Source organism: Anomaloglossus baeobatrachus, chromosome 6 (genome assembly GCF_048569485.1).
Source record: "Anomaloglossus baeobatrachus isolate aAnoBae1 chromosome 6, aAnoBae1.hap1, whole genome shotgun sequence".
Lineage (NCBI taxonomy): Eukaryota > Metazoa > Chordata > Amphibia > Anura > Aromobatidae > Anomaloglossus > Anomaloglossus baeobatrachus.
The window spans coordinates 484989101-485001054 of record NC_134358.1 but is presented as its reverse complement, the minus strand read 5'-3'; the positions used below and the strand labels follow the sequence as shown (position 1 = coordinate 485001054).

The 11954-nt window shown below is 41.8% G+C and overlaps 1 protein-coding gene across 1 annotated transcript in view; it reads left to right on the top strand.

The window, feature by feature from the left end:
- MACC1 (MET transcriptional regulator MACC1) overlaps positions 1 to 8670 on the top strand; it is a 92699-nt gene extending 84029 nt beyond the window's left edge. The window contains exons 4-5 of the mRNA XM_075315379.1: positions 1201 to 1389; positions 5994 to 8670. Coding sequence (XP_075171494.1) covers positions 1201 to 1389; positions 5994 to 6203 — 399 coding nt within the window. The 3' untranslated portion in view covers positions 6204 to 8670. The remainder of the gene's footprint in view (positions 1 to 1200; positions 1390 to 5993) is intronic.
- Positions 8671 to 11954: the final 3284 nt, after the last annotated feature.

The window sequence follows — 11954 nt, the reverse complement described above, 5'->3', positions numbered from 1 at the left end:
AGGGACAATTTGAATAACATTAGATGATAATTCTTTAGTGCTCATAGGCAGCTTTGTTACGTAAAATAGTAGGGATCTGCAAGAATTCCGTAATCTAAGAAGTACCGTATTTTTCAGATTATAAGACACACTTTTTCTCCCCAAAAATTGTGAGGAAAATGAGGCGTGCATCTTCAAATCCAAATGCATCTTACCGGGAGGTGGTAGAGAGGAGTCGCAGGAGGCAAGCGCTGTGCTTGGGTCTGTGCAGCTGCAGAGGGCTGTGTTGGGGCCTGTGAGGTGGTGGACTGCGAGGTAGGGGCATCTTGAAAATGTTGGTGGTGTGGGGTTCAAATAATGGCGCCTGGAGGCGGCGAGTGTGCAGAAGAAGCTCTCAGCTCAAGATGTCATCTGCGAACGCACCGCCTCTGGCCAATTGATCTCCCAGCAGTGAACTTAAGGAAAATGGCACCTGGAGGTGGCGCAAATGAGATCTCAGCATATTATTGAGCCAATAGTTCAATCTGCGCACGCGCCGACTCCGGATGCCATTTCTTGGAAGCCCGCACGTCTGACAGTTTCTGGAGGTTGTCTGCCTCACAGCATCTGGGACACCCACCAACCGCAGCATTGCCCTGCTCCACCACTGCTCCTGCCTAATGTGACCCCGCTCCACCACTGCTGCCATCCCCCACCCCACCCCCCCCCGGTAAGAGACCACCGGATTGTAAGACGGACCCCCTTTCTTTTTTTTTTTAAAAAAAAATCCTAACTAAATTTGGGGTGTGTTTTATAATCCAGTGCGTCTTATAAACCGAGAAATATGGTAAATCCCCGACACAAGCAAAAGACCTTACAAAATATAGAAGTTTGGATGGGGAAATGTCATATTTGGTAATGTCCATGCCAGTCAGTGAACAGAACTCCTAAACAAATGTGACTCTTTCTACAGAATGTCAAAAATAGCAAATGGAAAGAGAAATTATAGTTCAAAAGGGTCCATGATTCTAAGTTGGCCAAAAAATGTACACAATTGATAAATAATGACACAAATGCAATGACAGATTTGGTACAAATTGCTAAATAAGTTAGATACTTTTCAAGCTATCGGATTTGACTGATGTCAAAGTTAAATTTTTTCAACCAAGAAATGGGTTATGTCTCTGGATGCCCAAATATAAGTTAGTAACATTTGTTTTTCTATGTGTCAACTGTGTATAGGGTCTTTTGAAGATTGACTGTCAAGGCTTGGTAGCTCGCCTTACACAAGATACCGTTATCCTGACCGCTGCCGTACAGCTTGGCATACGCTGGAGAGAGCTGGCTGAGAAACTAGCAAGACTTACAAAGCAACAGATTGAGGCCTATGAGATTCCTCATCACGGAAAGAGTGGAGAGGTCAACTTACAGGTATTTTCCAAAGCCAGATTTGTTTTCTAGCATTAAAGCTATCATATCCAGGAACGCTGTTTCTCTGAATATATAGGGTTAATCTGTGGGTATATAGTGTTAAAAGGATGCCTTACTGAAGCATCGGCTACAGAGAGAAAATAAATTTATATTATCCATGTAACGGCTCATTTCCAGTTATACGGGTAGAGCAGAGAGTTGTTACTGTCAACACACTGTACATTGAGCATAGCTGTAATCACTCCTCAATGGGCATAACTGTAATCACTCCCTGATATTTCAATCAGCGTATGTGTGCAGAGCAAGCTGTCAATCAAAGAGCTGAGGCGTGGTTACTACCGGTTACTGAGTAGTGAGAAGTGAGTGTAATTGCTCTGTCCTGTTGACTGGAAGCAAGCAGCTGCAGAGAGAAAATCAGTACATTTTCTACCTGTAGCCGCTGCTCTATTAAGGCAGATCAACTGTGATTTTAACTTTATTCAACTGCAGATTATCTCTATATCTGCAGATAAATTGCATTTCTGGACATGACAGGCTTGCTTTAAAGGTATGAAGGCGGCTTTCAATGGGTATCGAAAGACCAAATACATACTTATATTTCAAAGCTGAGCAACTGAAAATTGTAATCATAGAGCATAAAAAATGTACTGATGTCTCGTCAAGGCAAGACACTGGAACAGAAAATACAACCAAAAAGAAAAAATGTGTGCCAGAACAAAATATAACAATGCAGATTACCTCTCAAAATGTAAAAAACTTTATTCTATACAAATCATAAAAGCGGTGAAATACAAATAATTCTGGCAATGCAGACAAAATGTCATGGTCGTCTCTTGGTGAGGTTAGTGACCGGCTCAGGGTCTCTTTTATCACCAGCATGTTTATGTATGTTTTTCTTTTGGCAGTCGCAGAGTTAATGTCAGTTTTCCTTGCTAACTGCAAGCTCATTAACTCTCTACCCAGGTGATTTCTTTGATGGTCACTTCCGGCCTGGATAAAAAGACTCTGCTTCCTGCAGAGGATGCTGGTTATTCAGTTCTATCTGGAGCTGTGAGGAGGTGCTTTCTGCTATTATATGTTGGTGTCTGGTGTGTGTGTGTGTGTGTGTGTGTGTGTGTGTGTTTGTTTTGTTACTTTCTGCTGTCTATGATTCCCCTCCCTGTACACCATTTGTTTTTCTCTACTGTTGGAATTAGGAGTGAGTTTTGTTTTTACCCCTGTTTGTCAGTTTAGTCGGTGGGGCTTTCTACTTCTGTCATTGCCCTTCCCTCAGGTGTTGGGTTGTGGCAAGGAGTCTTATCATCAGGGACAAAGACAGGAGTAGAAAAAAGATTCCAATAGTATACCAAACCAAGAAAAAAATCCCTCACAAACAGTAGAAAAAGGATTCCAATAGTATACCAAACCAAGAAAAAAATCCCTACAAACAGTAGAAAAAGGATTCCAATAGTATACCAAACCAAGAAAAAAATCCCTCAAACAGTAGAAAAAGGATTCCAATAGTATACCAAACCAAGAAAAAAAATCCCTACATACAGTAGAAAAAGGATTCCAATAGTATACCAAACCAAGAAAAAAATCCCTAAATAGGGATTTTTTTCTTGGTTTGGTATACTATTGGAATCCTTTTTCTACTGTTTGTGGTATAATTTTTTACAAAGACAGGAGACAGGGATACGTTGGGGGCCCAGACCTCGCTACCTTCTGTGTTGAGGGAAAGCCAGGGTACGCTATGTCTGAGTCAGCGTAGGGTCTCCCATCCAGTGATCCCCCCCCATTCCTGTCACTCCGGTGACACAAAAGCCGTGGGAACCCCAGTTGTAAACTTTGTAGATCACATACAGTTGAAACCAGAAGTTTACATCCACTATCTAAAAAGACACATCTGCATGTTTTTCTTACTATCTCACATGAAATCAGAGTAAACCTTTCCCCTTTTAGGTCAACTAGGGTTGCGGAAATTATTGACATTTGCCAAATGCCAGAATAATGAACGAGAGCGAGAATGTTTTAGGCCATTTTTATTACTTTCTGCAAACTTAAATGTTTACATACATTTCATTAGTATTTGGAACAGTTGCCCTTAAACTGTATGACTTAGGTGAAACATTTTGAATATCCTTCCACAAGCTTCTCACAATAGTTGGTAGGAATTTGGACCCATTCCTCCTGACAGAACTGGTGTAACTGAGCCATGTTTGTAGGTCGCCTTGCTCGCACCGGCCTTTTCAGCTTTGCCCATAATTTTTCAATAGGATTGAGATCAGGGTTTTGTGATGGCCACTCCAAAAAACATTGACTTTGTTATCCTTAAGCCAATTTTAACCAGCTAGGCTGTATGTTTCGGGTCATTGTCCATTTGGAAGAACCATTTCTACCCAAGCTTTAAGTTCCTGGCTGATGTCTTGAGATGTTGCTTCAGTATTGCCACCTAATCTACTTTCCTCATGATGCCGTCTATTTTGTGAAGTGCACCAGTTCCTCCTGCAGCAAAATAACCCCACAACATGATGCTGCCACCCCCGTGTTTCACAGTTGAGATGGTGTTCTTAGGCTTCAATGCTTCTCCCTTTTTCCTCCAAATGTAACGAGGGTCATTATGACCAAACAGTTCAATTTTAGTTTCGTCAGACCACAGAACATGTCTCCAGAATGTAAGGTCTTTGCTCCTGTGTGCATTTGCAAACATTACTCTGCATTTTTTATGTTTCTTTCGGAGTAATGGCTTCTTCCCGGCAGAGTGGTCTTTCAGCCCATGTTGAATCAGTGCTCATTTCAAGACATGCATATGTGTGTTCTTAGATAGTGTATGTAAACTTCTGGTTTGTAACTGTAGTTACATGGTTTATATTTAAACACTGTACATAAATAAGTGTTCAATAGTATATACACTTGTAAAGGTAAATATGTCTGTACAAAAAATACCAAGAAATTACCCACAGTAAATATCACTTGTAAGGCTTCGGCTCCACTTGCGTTTTACATGGATTGCACTTGCACCAATGTAAAACTATAAGAGTATCCATCTGCGATTCTTTTCTCATGCTGTATCGGCATGAGAAAAGAATTGCAGCATGTTGTGTTTGCCAGGGAGTCTTGGCTCACGCACCCATACAAGTCTATGAATGAGTGTGAAACATCGCACTGCACTCGTATGTCATCTGTGTGCAGTGCGATATATGTAGAGACAGGTGATGGAGAAAGTGCTCTCTCCCTTTTCTCCACAGCTGTGGTCCGATCGCAAGCTATATACACTGAACAAAATTATAAATGCAACACTTTTGTTTTTGCTCCCATTTTTCATAAGCTGAACTACAAGAGCTAAGACTTTTTCTATGTGCACAAAAGGCCTTTTTCTCTCAAATATTGTTCACAAATTTGTCTAAATCTGTTAGTAAGCACTTTTCCTTTACCGAGATAATCCATCCACATCACAGGTATGGTATACAAAGATGCTGATTAGACAGCATGATTATTGCACAGGTGTGCCTTAGACTGGCCACACACTCTAAAATAGGCAGTTTTACAGTGTTGTTCTGTCAAAACACCAATCAGTATCTGGTGTGACCATGATTTGCCTCATGCAGTGCAACACCTCTCCCCCACATAGAGTTGATCAGGTTGTTGACTGTGGCCTGGGGAATGTTGGTCCACTCCTCTTCAATTGCTATTGCTGCATATTGGCAGGAACTTTAACAAGCTATCATTTTCGAAGGGGAAAACAGATATAGAAATTCTGCTGTAAGATCTCCTGAAACAAGATACATAGACCTTTAAAAGCACAAAGTGTCCTCTCCCATCTACATAATAGGAAAATCTGTATTCACTGAAGACAGATTTTGTCCATGAACTGAGAATTTTGACAATGAATGATCAGTCCAGGAGAAGAAAGAATGGATTAATCTAATGACATGTATTACAAAGTTTCTTGTTATTTAGTTTACTATTACGGTAGTTTATGAAAACAAGTAAAATGAAACGATGGTTACTCTTTAAATTGTTTTCTTAGTGTCTACTGGGTAAAATGTTATCCCTGGTAATCCGACCCTTCAGGTGCACTCAAACGACCGTATAAATAGGACCGCACTGCTTCGACTGGCCATGGCTCTTCCGACTTGAGCAGGACAGCTGCATAGAAATAATTAAGCCATCATGCTTTGGTCGCGACTCGCGAGGCGCATGGGCAGTCCAAGCATTATGGTCCCATTTACACCCTACTAATGTTTAGTAGGGATGAATGAATACTTAGATTATTCAGCTTTGCGAATAATTTCCAAATACTTCGCCGCTATTCGACTATTTGTGAATATTCGATGCGCAATGTAAGTCTATGGGAAACCCGAATACCAACTATTCGGAACTATTCGGGCTTCCCATAGACTTACATTGCCCATCGAATAGTCGAATAGCGGCGAGGTATTCGGAAAATATTCGCAAAGCCGAATAATCGAAGTATCGATCATCCCTAATATTTAGGTGTTCAGACTACAAAGTACGCGTTGTTTTGCCTAAACTGAGGATAATACACTTGTCCATGAGTCCTCTGGGGTTTTCTGGCTTCCATAATGTAATTTCTCAATTAACCCTTGCCTTCTCTCTTGCAGATGATGTGGAAACCTGCTTTTGACTTCCTATACACCTGGGCTGCTCATTACGGAGACAGTTACAGGGACGTTCTACAAGATTTACACTGTTCATTGGACAGAATGAAATATCCGGTGACCCGGCAATGGAGGGAGCTGACTGGGACTCTCATCTTTGTCAATTGCCTGGAGGTCTTTCGGGCCTCTTCTTTTTCTAAGCCTGAAGATTAATTGCAAAGATCATGAAATTCTTACATATCTACAGCGAAAACAAAGATTTTCTCTTTCTGTACTGTGCATTTTAAGTTGTGGAGATCAGACCCTGATGCCGTTCTAGAGGAGTTTATGGTGCTTTTATTATATCAGTATCCTTAGGTTCCTGCAGACAGGTGCCATAGCAACCCAAACAGTGTTCGAAAATTACTGCATGACTGGTAGGCCCGATGTATCGCCAGTCTATAAAGTGCTCAGACACATAGTACACAAGCTAGTATTGACGTCTTTTTTTTTTTTTTTTTTTCCCTTGAATTTTTACATTTAGCATCCCTACCAGTATATTCATACAATGATGGGATTTATTATCTTTTATATATTTACTATATATTGTTAAATCTTTGACTACTACTCGAAAGTATCCAGCTCTATTATCCAATGCTGTGATAATATTCTTTAAATTATATTATTTTTACTGAATATTTATTCTGGAATATATGATGTGTAAATTATTGGTATTCGTCTTGTTATGACCATAGCACCTATAGTAAACTGTTGGGACATGTTATTCCGGTATTTATACAACTATATGACTGATAAATCCCTTTATTTCTGTAAATATACCTTTGTACACATGTAGCCGTGTGTCATATAGAAACAGTTGTTCTAGTAAGGGGCAATATTAGAAATAGGTGAGAGCTGTAAGGAATAGCTAAAATTTTTAATTATACTCCCAGATGTTGCAAAGTTATGATTTTTTTATCTTATTTAGCTTTCTTCTCTTTCAAAAATGATGCTGCAGTGCTAGTTCAGTGTCAAATTCATTACTCTATAGTATTCTGATTTGATTTATTAAAGGGAACTTATCCCCGGGTGTCACGTTTGCCAAGTGTGATGAGCGTGGTATGTGAATTTAGATCTACGGGCGTGTGACGCACAAAAATAAAACAACAAACAAAGGGGACACTGGGGATATAACAACGGAGGGCCCTGGAGCTAGTGGGAGGGGTAGATGGGACACTTCCTATCCTCACCTGCAGCTGTCCCTACTCTCCCAGCCAGTCCCTATACAGTCTACACAACTGTCACTGAGCAGGAACCTGCGAGACCCTGTAGATATCCTGGCTAGTGAGAGGCAGGTGAGGTTCACTACACCCACCACTTCACTAATCAGACACAAGGGAAGGAAAGACAAACCGGGGAAATGGCAACAAAAAAGGATAAAGCCCGAGTTCAGGACAACTTCTCAGCAGGACCTTCCACCAAGGAGGTCATAGAAAAATGAATTTTTATGTTCAGCAAGGATTGCTGGGGAATGCCTTTACTTAAACCTGAAGGGGCATAGCTACAAAGCAGCTGTAGCTGAAATACTCAGCTAGGAACTGCTGGACAACAAAACTGACATTAACTCATAAGGAACTGAAAGAAATGAAACCACATTTAACTGATGATGATGTCAATGATGGAAATGAGGGAGTCCAAACCTGAATTTGTCACTAGTCTCCATAAATAGAGAGACGACCGTGACACCAGGTTTTTTTTCATCGGATTTTAGAGCAGCATAATGTATGGACCGAGATGGATTCCAGCTGTGTGTCACTTACTGGGCTCAGCAGGAGGTGATCGCTAGAGGACTAGTAATCCTGCTTCTATGTAGACCTTCGTACTCATGAGCTCTATAGAACCCTGCCCCCATCACTGATTAGCAGCTTTCTGCTAATGCACAGTGTACACAGATCAGTGGTGTGGACGGGGTTATACAGAGCTCAGCATTCAGAGAAGCGTTAGATCTGCAGCAAAGAAAAAACAGGGTTTTTAGCAGAACAACAGCAAGCAAGAAAAAGGGACTATACCCATAAATCATGCTCACAGATAGGGTAGCAAAAACCTGGTGACCAGATTCCCTTTAAATTATAAATCTCTGAATAGATGCTAAACATAAATTTGTACAGCTAGCGTTAAATTTTGGAGGAACTTCTGATACGTTGTCCTTCCATTCTAGACCCCAAACCTTGCCCTTACAGTAGATACAGCAGTACAGGTGTAGTTTTCGTTTTCTTTTTCTTTTTTTTTTTTTTTTTGTGCTTTTTTATTTTATTTTATAGAAATAAATATAGTTCTGGGAAAGGAACAAGGAAGTATTGTCCTTAATAACCTACATGTTACACAATGAGCAAAACTGTAAAATAAAATATGTAAACTAATTACTGAATATTGAAGTAGTATGTGAGACATTACAGAGATTAGCTGAATGTTATATTTAAGAAAACAAAATCTTTTCTAAATTTCTGATTTCCACTGTTCAGTGCTGTAGTTTGTATTTTGTTATGTATTATATGACTTTATTTGTTAATGTCTGCTGCCTGCACCACCAGCTACTACCTGGTCAATATTATGTGTATGAAGGAGATGGATGACTGGTGTATATTACTGATGATAAAGAGATTATACAATGGAAAAATACTTTGTTTTCATGTTATTGTTACGTACAGTTTAAGATATTAAATTAATTTCAAAATGTAGTCTATAATGTTCCTAATCATTATCACCTTTTATATGTTTATTTCAGACATATCTACTATATAGTCTGTCTGTCTGTCTATCTATCTATCTATCCTGATTTAGACCTTTAAAGGGCACCCATCACCAGGATTTTCGTATATAAGCTAAAGCCAGTGCTATACTGGCACTATCAGGCTGATTCTATACATACCTGTAGTGGTCAGCTCGGATGTTTAGGTTTTGAAATCCAAGAAAGTAAAGTTAATAAAATGAGCAGCTTCTTGAGTGACAGTTGCACTGGAGCAGATAATATATTCATAGTTATCCCCTCCCTCTGTTAGAATTAGCATAAGCATTATACAAATGACTCGCTTTGTCTAGCAGGACCTGTGGTGAGCTCATACCCATGTGACCAGAAGGGGCGGGGCCTCAGCTACCAAAGCTGGATACCGGTCACATGGGTATGACCTCACACAGGTCCTTCCACAGACAAGGTGAGTCATTTGTATAATGCTTATGCTAATTCTAACAGAGGGAGGGGATAACTATGAATATATGATTTGCTCCAGTGCAACTGTCACTCAAGAAGCAGCTCATTTTTACAAACTTTACTTTCTTGGATTTCAAAACCTAAACATCCGAGCTGACCACCACAGGTATGTATAGAATCAGCCTGATAGTGCCAGTATAGCACTGGCTTTACCTTATATACGAAAATCCTGGTGATTGGTTCCCTTTAAACACCAAATATGACCTATAGACGTCTTAAAGTGGTGTCTCTTGTTCATAACCTCACCTTTTTCCCTCTAAGGGTATGTTCACACATCAGGTTTTTGCTGTGCGGCACAATCCGGCGCTTTTCGGGAAAAACGCATCCGTTTTTTGGGGGTTTTTTTGCCGCCGTGCGCGGTTTTTCCTCATAGACTTTTATTAGCGTTGGATTGTGCCGTATGTACATGCGTTTCATCCGGATGCGTCAAAAATCATCACTCCGGCGGCCGCAGAGGACGCAGAGAGGAACGTTTTTTGCCAGCGGCAAAAAACTGCATAGCGCCGGGTGCGGAGCTGTGCGGCATGTTGCATAATGAAAGTCTATGCGCGCCGGATATGGTGGCATGCCTCAAACGTCGGAAGCATGGACCGGATTCGATTTTTACTTCTGAGCATGCCCAGAAGTGATATAAATTCATTGCTTGTCAGAAAATCAATCAATCACTCACTCACTCTCTCTCAAACTCTCTCATTCACTGACTCACTCATTGACTCATTGACTCACTCTCACCCACTCACCGATCACCGGCGCGGCGCTGCACGGCTATCACAAAGCTCCGGCGGCTTCTCCTGATTTGAAAATGCCGGCCGCCCATTATTCAATCTTGTATTCACTGCTTTCCCCACCCACCGGCGCCTATGATTGGTTGCAGTCAGACACACCCCCACGCTGAGTGACAGCTGTCTCACTGCAACCAATCACAGCCGCCGGTGGGCGGGTCTATATCTTGCAGTAAAATAAATAAATTTAAAAAAAAAAACGGCGTGCGGTCCCCCCCAATTTTGATACCAGCCAAGATAAAGCCACACAGCTGAAGGCTGGTATTCTCAGGATGGGGAGTTCCACGTTATGGGGAGCCCCCCAGCCTAAAAATATCAGCCAGGGGCCGCCCGGAATTGCCGCATCCATTAGATGCGACAGTCCCGGGACTCTACCCGGCTCATCTCGAATTGCCCTGGTGCTGTGGCAATAGGGGTAATAAGGGGTTAATCATGGCAGGCGTTTGAGACACCCCCAATGATTAACCTGTAAGTGAAAGTAAATAAACATATACACTCAAAAAAAATACTTTATTTGGAATAAAAGACAAAAAACACCCTCTTTCACCATTTTATTAAAATCCCCTAATACCCCTCCAGGTCTGACGTAATCCACAGAGGTCCCACGACGCTTTCAGCTCTGCTACATGAAGCTGACAGGAGCGGCAGTAGAACACCGCCGCTCTCTATCAGCTCCACGCAGCAACTGAAGTGAATCGCGCTGTCAGCGGTGACGTCACTGAGGTAACGCCTGTGTGTGCGGTGATGATGTGTGCGGTAGTGTTGGGGTATGTGCGGTGATGATGCGTGCAGTAGTGCCGGGGTGTGCGGTGATGATGCGTATGGTAGTGCCGGGCCGTGTGCGGTGATGATGTGTGCGGTAGTGCCGGGGTGTGTGCGGTGATGATGTGTCCGGTAGTGCTTGTGTGTGTGGTGATGATGCGTGCGGTAGTACCTGTGTGTGCGGTGATGATGCATGCGGTAGTGCCTGCGTGTGCGGTGATGATGCGTGTGGTAGTGCCTGCATGTGCGGTGATGATGTGTGCGGTAGTGCCTGCGTATGCGGTGATGATGGGATCTCTCAGCATAAAACAAAACAAAAAAAAAAAACGGATCAGTTTTTTTTACCGGATCCGTCGCATCAGTTTTTACACAATCTGAGACGGATCTGTTGCATCAGGCACAAACCGGATTGTGCCTGATTGGAAAAAACGGATGTGTGAAGTTAGCCTAAGCCAAACCAGGGTTCTGACTCTGACTTATTCGTGCATCATATGGTCAGCTGTCATTTTCCTACAGCAGCAGCCTTCCCTGGTATAATCAATCACTGTGTGTGTGTGTGTGCCCAAGTATGTGTTCATGTGCGCGCATGTGTGTGTCCTTGTGTGTGTCCTTGTGTGTGTCCTTGTGTGTGTGTGTGTGTGTGTGTAAGGCCATGTTCACGCTCTGCATCTTTTCTTAACCACAGAGATGGAGCGTTTTTGGCCCCAAAAAGCGCACCCACAGCAAAAACGCATAAAAAATGCATGCGTTTTTGCTGCTTTTTTATATCATTTTGCCCAATGCATTTTTTAAGTCAAATCTATTGACTGGAAGGGCTCAAAAACACTGGCAACATGCAAAAAGAATTTCACATGCTGCATCTTCAAAAATGTAGCCAAGATGCAGCCAAAAAAAGATGCCCAGTGTGGACAGCAAAATAGAAAACTCACACTTTGCTGGGAGAAGGGAATGCATGCATTTAGGTGCATCTTTCTGACCTCAAACATGCACCAAAAACACAGTAAAAGATGAAGTGTGTGAACATAGCCTAATCATTCAAGTCATTTAAAACAGCATGTTGATCAAGAATTACCGTAAGTGAGGGGAATTCAGATCAGCAGACACAGGTACGTGCATCACCACTGATGATGCTGCATTGAATAGCATGTTAGTACATCCCTGAGGGAGTGCTAC